This window comes from Ursus arctos, unplaced genomic scaffold, assembly GCF_023065955.2.
Source record: "Ursus arctos isolate Adak ecotype North America unplaced genomic scaffold, UrsArc2.0 scaffold_16, whole genome shotgun sequence".
In the NCBI taxonomy this organism is placed as follows: Eukaryota; Metazoa; Chordata; class Mammalia; order Carnivora; family Ursidae; genus Ursus; species Ursus arctos.
The window spans coordinates 21,110,801-21,128,431 of NW_026622830.1; the positions used below are offsets into that span (position 1 = coordinate 21,110,801).

The 17,631-nt window shown below is 40.1% G+C and overlaps 1 protein-coding gene across 3 annotated transcripts in view; it reads right to left on the reverse strand.

The window, feature by feature from the left end:
* The window catches only part of CTNNBL1 (catenin beta like 1), a 158,212-nt gene that overhangs the window by 79,796 nt on the left and 60,785 nt on the right, over positions 1 to 17,631 (reverse strand). For all 3 annotated transcript variants that reach the window (XM_057312532.1, XM_057312530.1, XM_057312531.1), the window contains exons 7-10: positions 15,036 to 15,127; positions 6,487 to 6,559; positions 6,192 to 6,250; positions 4,584 to 4,732 (exon numbers count right to left, since the gene is read on the reverse strand). In XM_057312532.1, the coding sequence (XP_057168515.1) occupies positions 4,584 to 4,732; positions 6,192 to 6,250; positions 6,487 to 6,559; positions 15,036 to 15,127 (373 nt within the window). The remainder of the gene's footprint in view (positions 1 to 4,583; positions 4,733 to 6,191; positions 6,251 to 6,486; positions 6,560 to 15,035; positions 15,128 to 17,631) is intronic.

Below are 17,631 nucleotides of genomic sequence, written 5' to 3' on the forward strand. Positions count from 1 at the left end.
TGTCCCAAAGGGGGACAAACTGAAGTGTGGAAACTTGTGTTGGCTTCTGCTCTGCAGCACAGCACGAGCACAGGCCAAACAGGGCAGGAAGCCCAGGACAGCAGCTGATGCCTGCCTTCCCCAGAGCCTTGAAGATCAGGTTCATAACCTGATCTGACAGGGAAGGGTGCCTGGGTGGCTCAGTCGGTTGAGCAACTGACTCCTGATTTTGGCTCAGGTTATGATCTCAGGGTCTTGGGATTGAGCCCTCCATCCGGCTCTGTGCTGAGCCTGGAGTCAGCTTGAGGATTCTCTCTCCCTCCCTCTCCCCACCCCTCCCCCTGTACACGCGCGCGCTCTCTCTCCCTAAAATAAATAAATAAATAAATAAATGTGTTTTTTTTTTTTTTTTAAATCTGACAGGGAAAACTAGGACTAAATACATCTAGGCAGAAGACTGAGCTCTCACCTGTATGGTTTTTAATAAATCACTCCTCATTCTTTGAGTCTACGAATGGGATTTGCTAGAAATTCTATAACCCAATGATTTAAAACAGCAAAAATGTTTCTCAGATCCTTTTCTCATTCATTTAGAAAATATTTACTGGGAACCTAATGTGTATCTATTGCTAGGTACTGGAGATAAAAGAGGAAGAAGACCTGGTTTCTGTTCTCAGAAGTCTTACAGTAAGTCAGAGACAAACATGCCAACCACACAGGATGGTAAATGCTCCCACAGTGGAAAGCGCAGGATGCTAGAACCTAACCTCAACATTTGGGAGTGGGTGGGTGGGTGTAAGGACAGGACTGAGGAAGTGACAGAGGGGGAAGATTCTTAAAGAAATTTAGCCTAATCATCAAGTGTTGAGGAGAATATGCTGGAATTCTCATACCTTGCTGGGGTGGGGGGAAGGTGGGGAACAGAAAATGATACAACCACTTTGGAAAACAGCTTGGTAGTTTCCAACAGTGAACCTACATTTCCAATATGACCTAGTCATTCCACTCCTAGGTTTTTACCCTAGAGAAATGAAAATATATGTTTATCTAAAGACTTTTAAGTAGCTTTATTAATAATAGCAAGACACTGGTAACAACCCAACTGTTTATCAATAGGTGAATAAGTTAAACGGATACACTGGAATGCAGAAATATAATGGAATACTGCTAAAAGTGAACAAGAACCAAATTACTGATACACGCAAAGTGAATGAATCTCAAAAACAATCTGTTGACACAGGCTAAACAAAACACAGACTAAATAAATTTAAATTTAAAAACTGATACTTGGTTCAGTTATTAGGAAACATTTTAAGTATGTTTGGAGAAACTTAGGTAGGGGAATCTGCTTTTCAACTGTAAATTTTATGAAATCTAGATACAAAGCAAGTACTTTATAAAAGTTTAGCACTGAATTGAGATATAAATATGTATTGGATTTCAAAGACTTCGTAGGAAAAAAAGTAAAATGGCTCAATAATATTTTTTTATTGGCTACCTGTTGAGATGATTTTTATTATACTCGATTAAATAAAATGTATTACTAAAATTAATTTTGTTTCTTTTAACCTTTTTACCATGCTATTGCAAAATATAAAACTATATACCTTGCTTGTATTACATTTCTATGGGACATTACCATTTTATATCTTCATTGTGTTGAAAACAAAGACGGATACATCTGTCAAAATTAAAACTGTACACTTACAGTGGGCATGTTTTATTATTAATAAATTATGCTTCAATAAAGTTGATAAATATTAAATTGGGTAGGATATGTCTATGTGTGATAATATGTGTGTGTAAATGCCTATCTTGCTAATGACCTTTGTTTATCAGTAATCAGAAATGTAAAAAAAAAAAAAATCACAGACATGCAAATCCTTAAGAGGAACAGTTCATTTAACACATTAAATTATATTGCAGTTACTTAACATTGACCTCCCTCACTAGCGACTGAGTTTCTCAAAGGCAAGAATCCTGTCCTCTTCATCTCTGTATTAAGCCTAGCACTTAACATAGTAAGTTAACATGGTACTTTATTAGTGTTTTAATAGTTGCAGAATTGTCCCAGACACATTACATAGCTTAATTTCCACAAAATCCCTGCAAATTTGGCATTGTTACTCCCATTTTTCAGATGAAAAACAGACGGTCAGAGGTCAGAAAGGTTAGAGTAACTCCCCAAACACTCACTAGTAAGTGAAAGAGCTATGTTCCAAACCCACATTTACCTCAACTCCCAAAGCCCACTCTTCCATGCTGGACCACACTGTCGCCTTTCAGCAGGCATTTCATGACTGCTCAAAGCCTAAATCACAGTAAAGAGCAATGGAACCCCAGGAATTCTCCTGAACTTCTAGTGCTACAGCCTCCAAGTATTGAACGGGCGTCTCTCTAGGCAGAGTGCAACTTGGCAGCTCTTGCTAGAAGATCAGGATGAATCTAGTAGGAAAAAAAAATTCCCTCCCAATTAAACTTTCCATTTGGGAGTCCGAAGAAGAAAAATAACACAGAACAAAGAAGCATGGGAAAGAGAAAAAAGGGAATGCTGAATCTGCTAAAATAGCTAGTTAATGCAAACGAATTAATCTAACAGTAACTGCAGCATTCAAAAATGAAGTTAGGAGACCCTACAGAGGTACAGTTTCTAAGGCTTTTGGAGCACCTTTTTAATTAGGCTTCCAGAATCTCAGCATTCCTGTTTGAATAATCCATATTTCTGGTTATTTATTCAGCTCCCCACTGCTGCACATTACCAAGCCATATGCTACAGGAATACATCACTTCATATTTGCGTTCAACCATCCAAAGACACTGGCAGTTCAGACCTTTAAGAAGCTTAGGGAAAAGTCTCCTGTAGAGTACAGTTTTAAGGTTAGAAGGCCCAGGAAGCCAAATGCATCTTCTTTATATGCTATTTACTCGAGAGAAGGTGGGTCATTTCAACAAAAGGACAGGCAATTAGAAGGGTAAAGGAGATAAACAAACAAAAGACTCAAGAGAGTAAAGCTAGCAACAATCAGCTGAACACTAAAGGCCTCCGAATAATTCCAATGCCCCTCTCTGCACTTTAAAATAGATTTTTTTAAAGCAATTCCACAAAGGAAGATCTTCAATCAATTCAAGGTCTGGTATGCACTGGCCAAATGAAGAGGTCTACTATGACCGCAGCCCTACACAGCCTGAAGAGAAGATATTTTAGAAACATATACCTTGATAATCTTAAATACAAAAATAGTTTTAAACAAAAACATGGTCATTGTAGAATTTGCTACAATATCAAAACAATGGAAATAGTCTCAATATCACCAACAGAATACTAAGTAAGCTATATTTCCTCAGAGTCCATTATGCAGTTATTGAAAACTCACAGAGATTATGTAACCGCATGGGAAATGCCATGTTAAGTTTAAAAAGAAACAATATCGAAAATTACATGTGTGACAGGACTAAAAAGCTGGTAAAAACAAGGGAATAGTTACAGAAAAAAAGAATGAAAGAAATCTACACCAAAGGTTGGGTTGTGTTTACATGACATGAGCTGTTTTTTTTAGCTTCTTAGGCAAGAATCCTGTCTTATTCATTTCTTTGTAAGCGAAGCACTTAACATAGTACCTCATCAGCGTTTTAACAGCAGTTTTGCATGTCTATATTTTAGATTATATTTAATAGGTATATTTATTGAACTTATAAAAATTTTTTTCAAAGAACTAGTTTAACAGAGTTTCCCATATACATGAACAGAAGTTTCAAGAGTGCAGACTCTAGCTCGATTTCATGAAGAATAATAATGATTAGTGTCTTTCAGCCACATGAACACGCTCTAGTCGCTCTCAGCTTAAAAAATGGTCCCTTGACCCCACACCACACTCTGGTCACCACACCCCCTTCCCCCATTTCTCTATTCCTCTTTCTAAAAGCCAGATTTCTCAAGAGCTATTCACAAGGTACCTCCCATTTACTCCCAGCATTAGGATTCTGTGAAATATATTAAACACGATATCCATTTTAAATACCTTAAGAAATTAGAGCATAAATAATATCTATAAGGATGGTAGTATAAAGAAAAGTTCTAGAACTGTCTTGTACATTTTCATATCTCCTATGCTAGCTACATAACACATGTGCAATTCACAGAAAATAATATAAAATGAAAAATATCTATAAATAAAAAATGATATTCTGCTGTCAACAACAAAAATCCAGACAAACATATGGCATAGATAGGTCTACGTGTGATATAAAGTTTAGAAATTAACACAGGGTATGTTTAGAAGATCATGACTAGATTTCATGTCTAGTAAGAGAACATAGTAAGAGAAGGAGCAAAGAGATGTTTCCCTTCAATGGAGCGGTCATATCAATAACTGACACAACATGGCACAAACAGACCAAAATATGCGTTCTATTCACCCACTCTAACTTGAGAGAAGACCACATACACACACACGCGTGTGCACACACACCCCTAAAGGCCTTACTGATTTTCATATTTAAGAAACTCAATGGACAAAAAGACCATGGATACATGTTCTGGAATCTGGGCTAACAGTGAGGAGCTGGCCAAAAAACCCCAGAGCACTAGGAGAGAAGAGACATACCTGAGCATGAGATTCATCAGCTGCAGACCCTCACCCTTCAGGAAGCGTTCACGATTGGAACTGAGCATTAGGCAGGAACAGAGTGAATCAAACAGATTCTCCATCATCTCCTGCTCCTCCGCGGTGCTGGGATTGTGTCTTTTAAACACCTATCAAGCAAAGAGACCAGAAAGCACAGAGCCATAAGAGAGTATCTTTTCATCAGCCAGCATTCAACAATTTCCAAAGTCCGCCTGCCCTGATAACCCCAACAACTGAGGAAGCAGAAGCTCACCAAACAAAATTCTCCGCAGCTTCCATGTTAGAGAAACTGGACTTTCTGAGTCACGGGTATTAGACAGCTATCAGTTCAAACAAAAACCCAAAACACTCAAGTGACCAATGGGTCCATGAGTGACTGATAGTTCCAAGGAGGCAGATTTAAAAAAACAAAACAAAAACCCAAAGCAACAAAACCCCTTTACTGTGAAATATAACACAGATACAGAAAATTCCATAAAAGGCATATAAAGCTGAAATCACCATCTCCAGGTCAGAAAACAACTTTGCCAGCTGCTACCTCCAAACCCTCTACTTGCCCAGCCGAACCACGACCCATTTCACCCCTTCTAAAAGAAACCACAATCTGGAAGGGCCACAACCTAAGGAAGAGTTTCCTAAGCATTGGGGCTACTGAACTGCCTCACACAGCAGTTGTGGCTCTAAGTCATGGGAACAGCTGAAAGCAGACATTTTGTCTCTGCCAGAGATATACGGCATGTTAAGAGGAAAGCCTTTTAACAGTGTATGCCTACCCATAGACTCCACTACAAAATGATCAATAATCTTGCAGGAACAGGACTAAGCACCTTCCCAGAAAACTGGAAACAGATTCACATTTCAAAGCTCTATTTTTTGGGGTGGAGGCCAAGCCACTCAGGCTGCTGGCACCAAGGTGGCAGCTGTGTGCAAACTGACATCTCAGACACTCCCAACACTCAAGATTTTATCCAAATGATCTATTTTCAGTCCTGGTTTTGAAATAGCACAGATGAGATTTGTTAGAAGAAATCTTAACAGTATTTTCAGAATGCCAGCAGAACATTTCAACTAGACTTATATTTCTTACAATGAGAAAATGGCATTTTCTAATTTCATATTCCAGCCTCTAGAACCACATCCTTCCCTATCCTCCTCTGTGACCTCTAGCCTACTGCACTGGAACTTGTACTCCTTGAGCTTATCTGGATTCTAAATGAAGAGAATCCATTTTACTGGCAGATTGAAAGAAAGGAAGTGAATAATCTTGGGAGTGGGTTAAGTGGAAATAATTTGGTATTCTTGGCCCAAGAATATATAGTTAAGCAGGAAGCACACCTCTTCTGAATTGACAAATATCAGAAGACGGAGAAAATCCATAGCAGATATACAGCGGTATCTGGTCATAAAGAACAAATGACTAAGAAAAGGAGGCAAACTATGTAGCTCGGCTGTAACCTCAAACCTGCCAACATACTCCATATGGCTTGCATCACATGGCCTATTTCTTCCCACAATTTCCAGCTCCACCTCCCATTTAAAGCAGGCCATGTATCTTCATGGCAGACAGGAAGCATAAGAATTACTCACGGATAACTGCTGAAGAAGCACATCGATTCCATCCAGCTCCCCAAGCAATTCCCTGTTTTCTAAAAGGGGAAAAAAATAGAGGAAGAAAAAAATGAAGCTAACTGTCAGATTTTACAGCCGTCTAACACTGATACATCAGCAAACAAAATCAATACAGCTTGACAGAGTACAAAAGCTGCACAGAGAGCGAGAGGGAGAGCAAGGGGATGCCAAAGGCAAGAGAGCTTGCTGTCATGATCTGAAACAAGCCTGGCTCCTATCCTAACAGAATATCAATACTGAGAGGGAGCCTCACCATCATTGTCCTGGAGCAATATGGCCAGCACTTCACTACAATATAGTTTGTTGGCATCGAAAGGCATCTTTGCCTGTGGGGAAATAGGAGAAATGAGAAAAAACGTTAAGGGGCCTTGCTTCCTTCCCCAGGACGAATTTTTCACAAGAACTAGGATCTGAGTTAGAGAGAAGTAGATGTTAGAAAGCAAAAAGATAGGTTAAGGGTAAAAAAAATTCTGCTTCTGCTCTCAAGAGATGAGACTCAAATACTACATAGTAAAACCATAAATGGCAGATGTACACAATGGCTCTCACATTGCTAATGCCCACGTATGAAAGTCACCTCCTCAGTGAAGCCTTCCCAGATTCCCCATTTTGAGTCCAGGGGCTATTGTCTAGCACATAGTAGATAATCAAAGGTGAACTAGAGGAATGACTGAAAGTTTTGAAAGTTTTGAAATTTTAAGACTAAAATCCATTATGAAGCTTTGTTCACATATTACAATCATAAAGTTAGGCTGTAAATTAGCTGACAGATGATCAGAGAAGGTGAAAAGAAAGCAAGTTCTTGTTTAGATTAGTTGAATGTATTTATAACAAAGTAGTTCCTTTTGGATTTTTTAATTCTTAAAATTTAATTTGGAATCATAAACCTATCTGCTCGTGTGCCATAATCTGCCTACTATTTAAAAAGGAAACCACATTAAAAATGCAGAAATGTATTAATATTTTAACACCCAAATTACTACCCACAATTCTTCCCCTGATGCATGCTCTGCTACTTGGTGTTTCAGAGGGGACATATCTACTGCAGAGACTATCTTTTATTGCTGTCCACATTTGTTGCTCTGGTAGCGAGACTCAAATATCTCACCATTAATAAGGCCCCTTTGGATAAAGGTGCACAGAGAGGAACAAACCTCATCGATGTGTTTTTATTTACCGTCCCCTGATCCTTAAAATGCAGGCACATAGACGACAACTGTTAATCAGCAGCAGCCTTGCTACCCATCCAGGTTTTTGAAATGACAAATCATTTCTGTACCTGGAAAGGACAGGGAAGCGTTCGTCTTAGAGCTAACACCTCCATCACCTTACTGCTTTTCACAGTTCTGTTTGGACATTGATTTTGTACTTAAGGAAGAGTGGCCCCTAATGAAGCAACACCCAGCAACTTTTCAGTTTTCTATGCACGTCTTTCTCGTCAAGCCTAAGTGCACCCCACAGGGTTTCAGGAAGCTGACCATCTTAGGTTAAAAGATCTGTTAATGCAAAGTCTTACGTGTACTGACTGCAAGGTATGCTCCCTGGGCAAGCTTGAGGCCTTGTTTCAAGAAATTCAGTTTAACAGCCAGTGTTTAAATACAGTCTGTAGCGCGTTTCACTTAAAGGAAAGCGTTTTATAAAAATCAAAACACAGAGATAAGCGCCAAGGGGTAAGCATCTCTATCACAATCAAGGATTTGCTAATAAAATAACTTACTCAAATAAATTACAAGTATTGGTATTTTAAATGATTTAAGCCACACCACTTCACTTACGTGCAGCTTTTCAAGGACCAGGGTTCTTGTTTGAAACAAGATACACTTAACTAAAAGAAGCCAAAAGACATCATAGCCTTTCTGTGGTGCCAATGCCTCTTGCCCTTTATTTGATTTTATAAATCCTATTTCCAAGATAAGGGGGAGATTTTCTCTTTTTTTTCAACGAGTATTTATTGGGCATCTGCTATACGCAAGGCAAAGAACTAAACATGAAAGCACACAGGTGAATTAGACGTGAACCTTGTCCATTGTTACGGCATTTAAAAATATTACACTAAATTAAAATTAATTTTAATAAGTAATACAGTCATGTTAAAAAAAAAAAAAAGAATATGAACCTAGGATTGATGCACCTAGGTTTGACCCATGAGCACGTACTACCTACGTGACACAGTCTGCAGTTCCCAGACTGTGTGCCGAGGTACCTGGGGTGTCAAATTCAATTCACAGGGGCACCGCAGGATACTTGAAAATTTCCAAAGAAAGCACAGTGACATTTGACATCTGTTGAACACTGCATTAACTACTAGCTCCAGGTATACTCTTTTGATGACATCCTGTCTTTGTGAAGCTGGGTTTTGGTGGTTGCTGTAATAAAAGAACTGTGTGAAAATCAGTGTGGAACAGGAATGAGGGTGGTAGTGTTCAACTGGATTCCAAGGTTTTAGAAGTTGTGCAGCACTCAAAAGGCACACACATCTATTAGTAAGTAACTGTGGTCTTTAAGTATAAAATCAAAATATTTTTTTCTTTTAATTCATGTGTATTACTTTTCCAAATGGCTACTAAATTGTTAGGACATAAATACATATTAAATTGCTTGGACCTAACTACTTAATAAACATGATTGTTAGGTCCTTTCTGGCACAGGGGCACTGTAAAAAAATGAAATTCCTATGACATCCAGGGCACCATGAACTGAGAGTGGGCATCTATGACCCAAGGAACATTTCTTAGTCTTAAGTTGCCTTACCTGTAAAAAGCAAATAATAAAATAACATCCTAATAAAAATAACATAATAAAATAAATAATAGCCTAGCATCAGGAGAGTTACTATGAGAATTAAATAAGGTAATATGGAAGTACCTAACACATATTAGGTACTAGGACTTTTTCTCATGACTGGAATCACAGATATCCAGGTGAGAATCTCAGCTCTAATGGTTTCCAGCTACGTGATGTTGGCCAAATTACTCTGCCTCTCTTGCCCAATTTCTCGTATGTTGAGTAAAAATAAGTAATAATTTCCTCATGGGGTAGTTGGATTAAATTAACCAGTATACACATCACAGGCACCCAACAGCTAGCTCCCCTCTACTACGAATTCCTGATTCCCCCAGGAAATCTCCAGCTTTTCCTGTGACACTTCAAGGAGTTTCCAATTTGCCCAAAGTAAATTTTTAAAAATCAAAATCATAATTTCATCACTTTTTCTGTTAAAATATAGGTCCTCTGAAAAACTGGCAAGAAGGAGGAATCTAATCAGAAAGTCAAAATGATTAGACCCCAAAACTCCCCAACAGTGAGCCCTAAAATGCTTCAGAGCCTGAAAGGGGTACCAGCTGGAAAATACCTTGGCAAGAGGGGGAGGTTTTGGAGATACCCAGGCCCAACTGTCACAGGCTTTGCCACATACTTCCAGTGGGGTTGGGGCAATCACTCCCCCTCTGTGGAATTCTTCCCACGTCAGTAAACTGAGGATAGCAGTGCCCACTTGGAAGGTTGTAAGGATCAGAAATAATATATGTGAGGTATCCAGGATAATGCTTCCCACATAGTCAACAGCCAACACATGACACTCCTATCAGATAGGGAAAACTTAAAGGTGATGATAACGACAACCAAATATTTTAATCTTGTGGAAAAGAAATAAAGGAAACTGTGGGCCAGGTGGGAAGGAAGGAGTCTAATCTTTCACGTCTAGCCAAAGACAAAAAGTCACCAAGGAAGTTTTATTTCTATTTAAATCTCAGCCAGAGATGATGGCCTCCTAGCTTACAAAATATCAAACTGCCAAATTACAAGGATATTTAGTCAAAATCCGGAGAAAGGAGAATTCATTTAGTAGGTATGGTCTCTTGGAGTTTGCAAAGTGATCCAATGGGACTTGAAGCTTCTGGGGGCTCTCTTCTATCCAGGAGCCTGGTGATCCTAAATCTTTCAGCTGTCAGAGTAATTATAGAGTCAAGCATAGGTTTGTACTCAGCATGTACTAGCCTTGAATAAAATTAAACTTCACCTTTTTGGGAACTGCTGTTTTTTTGGAAAGTACAAAACAATTATGTTCCCACCCACAGCCAGAAGCTGCGGGTTATTTCTGCAGCTCACCTCTGGTACCTGGAACACATGGGGCAGGTTCACACACATCTACAGCTCTGTACAAGTGCTGAAGCAGATTGTGCCCTGTAAAATCCCAGCTCCTGGTCAGGGGAGGCTAAGAACTTCCCATCAACCGTTGTACATGGAGTCTTATATAGCCAATTCTCAATTCATCAGCTCATATGCTGAATGTTGCAACTGTTTCTAAAACGCTGATTTAATTGGGAAACAAAGGGAATCTTAATTTTGTTTCTTTAGAAAAGGAAAAATAAAACTTTGGGTTTTGGTGTTATTTTCAATAGTACACAGCAACATCCTAATAAGCTTGTATTCCCCATAAAAATGAACTGTGATGGTCTCGCTCACACTCCTGTTAGCTGCTCACCTGCTAACCCATTTAATGCAATCGTCTGCAATGGGTTTCATCCTCATTAGCACGAATTAGTCACATTTCATTTAGTGGATGAAGAAATCCGTGAGTATCTCTATATACTACTAGGCTAACAGCACAAAAAGAGGACTCATCAAGGTGCCAGTCACTGAAAAATTACTCAAAGAATTACTGAATAAATATGGGACGATCAGTTAAACAGCAAGGCTTAACAAGCAACGTAAACATTAAGCATTCTAGGATGGTTGTTCTCAGATGTTACCCTGCCTCCAAGTCACCTAGAGCCTTCTTAAAACTGATTGCCGGCCCCCCTAAGATGGGTGGAGTCAGCCGGTCAAGGGGTAGGTTCAATAATTTGCATTTTTAATGTGTTGCCAGGGGAACCACACCTTGAGAACAATTGGGACATGCAAAAATAATGGAGACCAGCCCTTCCTTTTAAAGAGTTGAAGGGGGGCGCCTGGGTGGCGCAGTTAAGCGTCTGCCTTCGGCTCAGGGCGTGATTCCAGCGTTCTGGGATAGAGCCCCACATCAGGCTCCTCTGCTAGGAGCCTGCTTCTTCCTCTCCCACTCCCCCTGCTTGTGTTCCCTCTCTCGCTGGCTGTCTCTATCTCTGTCGAATAAATAATAAAATTAAAAAATCTTTAAAAAAAAATAATAAAGAGTTGAAGGATACTGAAAGAAGGACAATATGCACATATTCCAAGAAGGTCTGCCAGTGATGAAGAAAAAATGGTTCCTGAGGATAAATGTCACACAGTTATAGGTACATGTCAGAACCCAGATCTGCTGTCTCCCACAAGAGAACCAGTATGGAAAGAGTAAAATGGCTGATATTCAGACAAGCAAGAGGGTGGTATGGGCTGGGGGCAAAGTACTGCTATGGAAAGGGTGCGCAAAGAAAGTCTGGAGTCTTGGATTTAACACCGGCTCTTTCTCTAACTAGCTGTATGAATTTGGGCAAGGCACTTAATCTCTATAGGTCTCAATATAGTGGCGATAGAAGTTATAAATTTCCTTTCAGTTCTAAAAATGATGGTGGCTACATGGAAGAGTTGGGATTTAAACTGGTTAATGAAGGCTGTGTATAACTGAGAAGTATATAAGAAAGACAGGAGTCATTCCTGGTGGAAGGGGGCGCATGAACAACAGATACAGAGGTCAAAATCATTCTGACCTTTGCAGAGCAGGTGGTAGGTAAAAAAGATGTCTGAAAGGTAATAAGGCCAATGTTTAAAAAGGGAGAAATGAAAAAGTCAGACTAGACCAGGTATAAGGGGACTCTGAAAGTAGGCAGAGAAGGTGGGATCTCATGGAGAGGTCATCAGCATGGTGTAGGGAGAGGTTCTTGAACAGGGAATGGCACACTGAAAACGGAGTGTTAAATCTAGTGCAGGAGTAGTGCAGAATAAAAACGTAGTATGCTCACATCTCCAGAGCAGAGGATATTAGTGCGGGTTGTCCATTAGAATCAATAGGTGGAACTTCTCTAAAATATATCAAAGACAGAGACTGAGACAATGGGTCTGGAAATCTGGTTTTGTTTTAGATTTTATTTATTTGAGAGAGAGAGAAAGAATGAGAGAGAGTGTGTGTGCATGAGATGGGGGAGGGTCAGAGGGAGAAGGAGACTCCCCACTGAGCGGGGAGCCTGACTTGGGGCTTGACCCTGGGACTCGGGGATCATGACCTGAGCTAAAGGCAGACGCCTAACCGACTGAGCCACTCAGGTGCCCCATGGAAATCTGTATTTTTTAGAGTTCCACTGGTGAAAGTCAGGAACTAGGTCCAGCACTCAGATTCAATATGTTTATGATGGTGAAAATTATAACAAGCACTTTCCCAGACTATGAGACAAACAGAGCAAGGCATTGTTTCTAAAAACGTGCCTTCTTGCTGGCCTCACCCTTAAGCAGGATTCTCATTAATGATCTGGGTAGCACAGGATTTTTCTAGGGGCACTTGCTTACTAGCAAAATAACCAAATAGCATTTTAATGTTTAGATACCCCGAAACCTTGAAAAGCTGTTTTAGAGACAGTAACATGGCTATTTATGCCCTGAGGATTACATAAACACTGTGCCTAAAAGGCGAGAGTCACTAGCTTGCTAGGCTATCAAGTGGGACTCTTTATTACTCTCATTAGGGTAATGTCATCCAAGCCAAACCCCCAAAGGTCTCACTTTCCCTTCCTGTTACCAATTCAAAAAAAGACTGTCAAGTTTCAACACCTTTCCAAGTGCAGAGGAGGCCTGACATTCTGGTTTAATGAAGGATCCCTGAAGTAGTATCAAGTCTCCAGGAACTGAAAGAAATTGGTCTTGACTTCAGAGACAAAAGCTATCGGATTGTTTTGTATATTTTAAGGTTGGAGCTCTCACCTATGGCCATCCTGCCAACAGCTCAGGTCCCTGCCTTCTCTCCCATTCCCTCAACTCTGTGTCCTACTTTCCTCCCCTCCACTCTTCACTCCCAAAATGTTTTAAGGCTTTGGAGAATAAAAATGTGTTGAATGCTGAGGAAAAAAGAAACTGAAAATTACACGGGGAAACAAGTCTAGTCCTAAAACCAAAGGACATCAAGACTCATGAGAGGAGGTCAAAAGAAAGTTGCAAAGATGACAATGCATGATTTAACCAGACCTGATATATTTTTTCCCTAAAAGGTAGGGGTATAGGAGTGTGTGTATGTGTATGTGTGTGTGTGTGTGTGTGTGTGTGTGTGTGTGTGTATGAAGGGCGTTGCAATTTATTCAACTACACACATGTGTATGTGTGTGTGTGTGTGTGTGTGTGTGTGTATGAAGGGCGTTGCAATTTATTCAACTACACACTTAGTTTATACCCTGCCAGGCAAATGTGCCCATGTTCACTGATAGTAGTATCTGGACTAGCTGAATATGAGTAAGTTCAAGTCATGCTATGTAAGTCTGTGTTATAGATTTCATGGGAACAAATGGTTAAATAAGTAGGATAGGGGAAGATTTAGATTGTCAGAAAGAAGGGTAATCGTGGGGCATATGCTATCTTAGGCAGAACATTCTTCCTGAGCCCTGCCAAGACAGTGGGGGGTAAATCTGACCTGATATACCTCAAACTTTCTGCATCTCTGTGACGCTCTGAAGCACAGCAAAGCCATGAATACTTAGAGAATCATTCTAGCTATGAACAAAGGCCTCCGTCTCACAGAAAAGCTGGGAATCTCTGCTTGCTGACCATCTCGGTAGCATACAAGCAGTCCCGAACTGCCTCCCATCTTACCCTTGGTTGAAACTACTCTTTTAAGAGAAGCTCTTGCCTCTCGTTCCTCATTTACTGTACGGGACAGCAGTAATTGTTAAAAAGATAGTCAAAAGGGCTATACTAAGAAGAAAAGAGAATAAACAATCTAACAGAAATATAAATATGAACAAAGGAGATAAATAGCAAGTTAAAAGAGATGAATTCAAATAGCTAACAAACAAGTAGAAGCCAATATTCTTCCCTGATTTTAAAATTCCAAAATAAAATAAAATACCAGTTTTCATTTGGCAGATTAACAAAATTTTAAGTTTGATAGTACCCCATGTTGCTAGGGGAAACAGATACTCTCAAATCAGTGGGGTAGCCTTTGTGCAGAACAACTCTGCAATACCCACCAAAAATGTTAATGTGTATATCCTTCGATCTCTATCAATTCTATTTCTAGGAATTTATCCTACAGATAAACTAAAATAAGTGTGCAAGAAAAAAACCATGTATGTGTAGATGAGAATACTCACTGCAGCACTATTTAGACGGTGGAAAATTGTTATACTGTAGTGAATAAATGTTATAAAAGGGGGAATGATTAAATTAATTTTGGTATATACATAAAACAGAGTACTAGGCAGCTATTAGTTCAGTGAAAAAAACAGCTTGCAAAATAAAATATTGTACAATTCTGTTTATAAAACACACACACTCCTAGATACACAGAAAACTTCCGGAAGGATAGGTAAAATATCGTTAACAGCGGCTGCCTCTGGCAAGCGTAACTAGAAGGAATCTGCTGAGGGGAGCTTTTACTTTCAGTTTTATATGTTCCGTACCATATGAATTTATTTGTATTTACAAAATGTTTTTAATATTTTCAGAGGTATTCAAGGCTACTTTTAAAGCCTCTTCTTCTAAAACAAACAGAGGTGAAGCAAAGAAAGACGCAAGAGATCTTCAGTAAAGATTCCCAACTAGATCCCACAGCAAAAGGGACAAACATCTGTGCCGGTGAGCCAGCTTCAGCCAGGCCCAGAGCAAAGAGCGGTGCGAGCTGCAGTCCCACAACGCCAAACTGACCTTCAGCCTCTTCAACAGCCACTGCAGAAGACCCTGCTGGGCAGCCTCCGTACACATCTCAGGCCGGAACTCTGCCATGTTTTCCACAATAGCTAAAGGGAGACAGAAACCAGTCATGTGGGAGGGCAATTCTGTTTCTATCTGCAACAAGCCTGCTTTCCTTCCCATGACAGACACCATATTCCTCTTCCCACTTCCTGTATTCCTCCCAGCCAGATGCTGTGTTGTCATTATGAGATTAACCAGGGAGATGCAATAGTTTGTTTTTAATTTAAGTAATGTTGCAAATAAAACTCGTAACTGAAAATGATGAAATTCACAAAAGGAATGTGATAGATGTTCTGTGCTAATAGGGAATATACACCAGAGCAGAACACAGAGAAAGGTGGATATCTGCCCAAGAAGGCCTTCTTAGTCCTCATTGCACTGGAGACCCAGAGACTGTAATTGAAGAGATAGGGGAGTAGGCAGGAAGCCCAGGAAAAGTGAATTCGGAGTCTGTTCCCTTCCTGATTCATTCACTTTCAGTTCTCTTTCTCTGGATAGTACAAGGGAAACAAGCATGACCTTCTGAACTGAACAAAATAATGTGCATAGAGGGGAAAGGCCATGCTGGCAAGGTAACTGTCCGGTACTCAGAAGCAAATATAATTGGTCCTGCTATCTCCTACAACACCCAAATTGCTGCTTAATAGAAAAATTAAAACTTAGGAGGCCAAAGGAAAAAAAGTGATTACATGACCATGACACTAAAAAGGGGGACTTTTTAAAAAAATCGCCTATAGTTCCATTCTAACACATCCAATGCTTTCATTTCCTTCAGGACCCCTTCCTCTCCATATACCAGGATACGTTACTATTATAAAGGACTACAGTTAGTTTCATGTTCTCTAAGCCCAATGCCCAGAACACATCAGACCTGAGTTTTGAAGGAGAAAGGGATAAAGAAATCACCATGCCTCTTACATTCATCCTCACTCCTCTGCCCGTGTCAGCCAGTGGCAAGTTAAAGACTCAGTGGGCAGCCCCCTCAGGGAGTGGAATACAAAGCATGTTAGCGGAGTAGCAATGAGACCCCTAAGAGATGAAGATCACCACAATACCCTAAGTTACTTTCTCATACTTTCTGGGAAAATCAACTTATTCATTTTAACCTCCGATGCCCTTATCTTATTCCTCTGCTTACACTTTAGATGGCTTCCTGTTGCTCACTAGAGTCAAATCCAATCATCTTGCCTCGGTTTACAAGGTCTTGCGCCATCTGGGCAAACTCACGCCTCAGATCCCATCTCCCACTACTGCTACCTGCCACTGCCACAGTACATCTCTACTCTTTCCCCAAGCCCACGCCCACTCACGGCTTTGCAACTGTGACTCTCTCTCACCCAAGGGTCCTTCTCACGTTTCTCTGTCAAAACGCACCCGTCTTCATATTCAGCCCCATTCAGCTACTTCTGGAGACCCTTCCTCACTTCCACACTGCTCTCCAGTGACTATGATACCATTTGTCACCCTGTATTATCTTTCCTTTCCATTCAAGACTTTCCCATCAGTCTGCTTTTTAGCGAGTTGAGACCATGCCCAATTCATCTTTAATCTACCCCAGCGCCCAGCACAGTGCCTCACAAACAGCCAGTGCTCGATTTTAACTGAGAGAGGATGAGCCTCCTGAGCTGTGGGTAGGTGACTGTGCTGACACTAGACAGATCTCTACAGCCGGCCAGCCTGGTGCTTTTTTCATTATACCAGGCCCTTTTTATTAACAGTCAGTTAAGACTTTTGATAAGCTTTCTATTCAGCAAAATCCAGCATTAGGCTAACAGATGGTAATGCCAAATTCTAGCTCTAGACTAAAGCCAACTCCCAAGTTACAGATTGTTATGTTCTCTCTTCTCTTACTCCCTTGGTGCTGTGTCTTCCCCCTTCTTTATGATAATGCTCACAGAAGAGAGTATAAAACTACAAGAGAAATCTGTGGTAGACAAAAAGAGCTGAATCTAATCTCATCAAAATTTCTGCTTCAGCAGGGCCTTGTTCATTTCTCAAGCTCTGCTTAAGATATGTCACCTTTGGTTTTTTTACAAGACAATGACCAGTGATAAACAGGACTACCCCAAAGCACAATTTTAAATAGGCTAATGGTTCGGCAACTTTGCAGGGAGAAAGACCTGGGAGAGTCAAGGAGGAGGAAGGGAAATACTGCAGACACCCATTTAAATTAACATATGATGAAGGTGCATCCAAGTTAACAGCAATATTTCAACTCAGTTTACATGGCAAACTACACATAAGAAGACAAAGAAACACTTAACCCTTTTTCAAATAAACTGTCTTATAAAGGTACTCCACTGTTTCAAAGTTTGTAGTCCCACTGAAGGAAAGCAGGAAGAAAAACCAATATAGGGGGATTAAAAATTGTAAAATATACACTTTCTAAAGCTTAAAAAAAAAAAAAATTCACCCTGCACAGACATGACCCTAACATTTAGAAGCAAGGGCTTGCTAAACGGAGCCAGCTTTTGTCCAGGAAGCTACCCTACTTAGTGGATTTCTACTTTTATTACTTGCAAGCCAAACCAAAGCTGCAGTTATATGA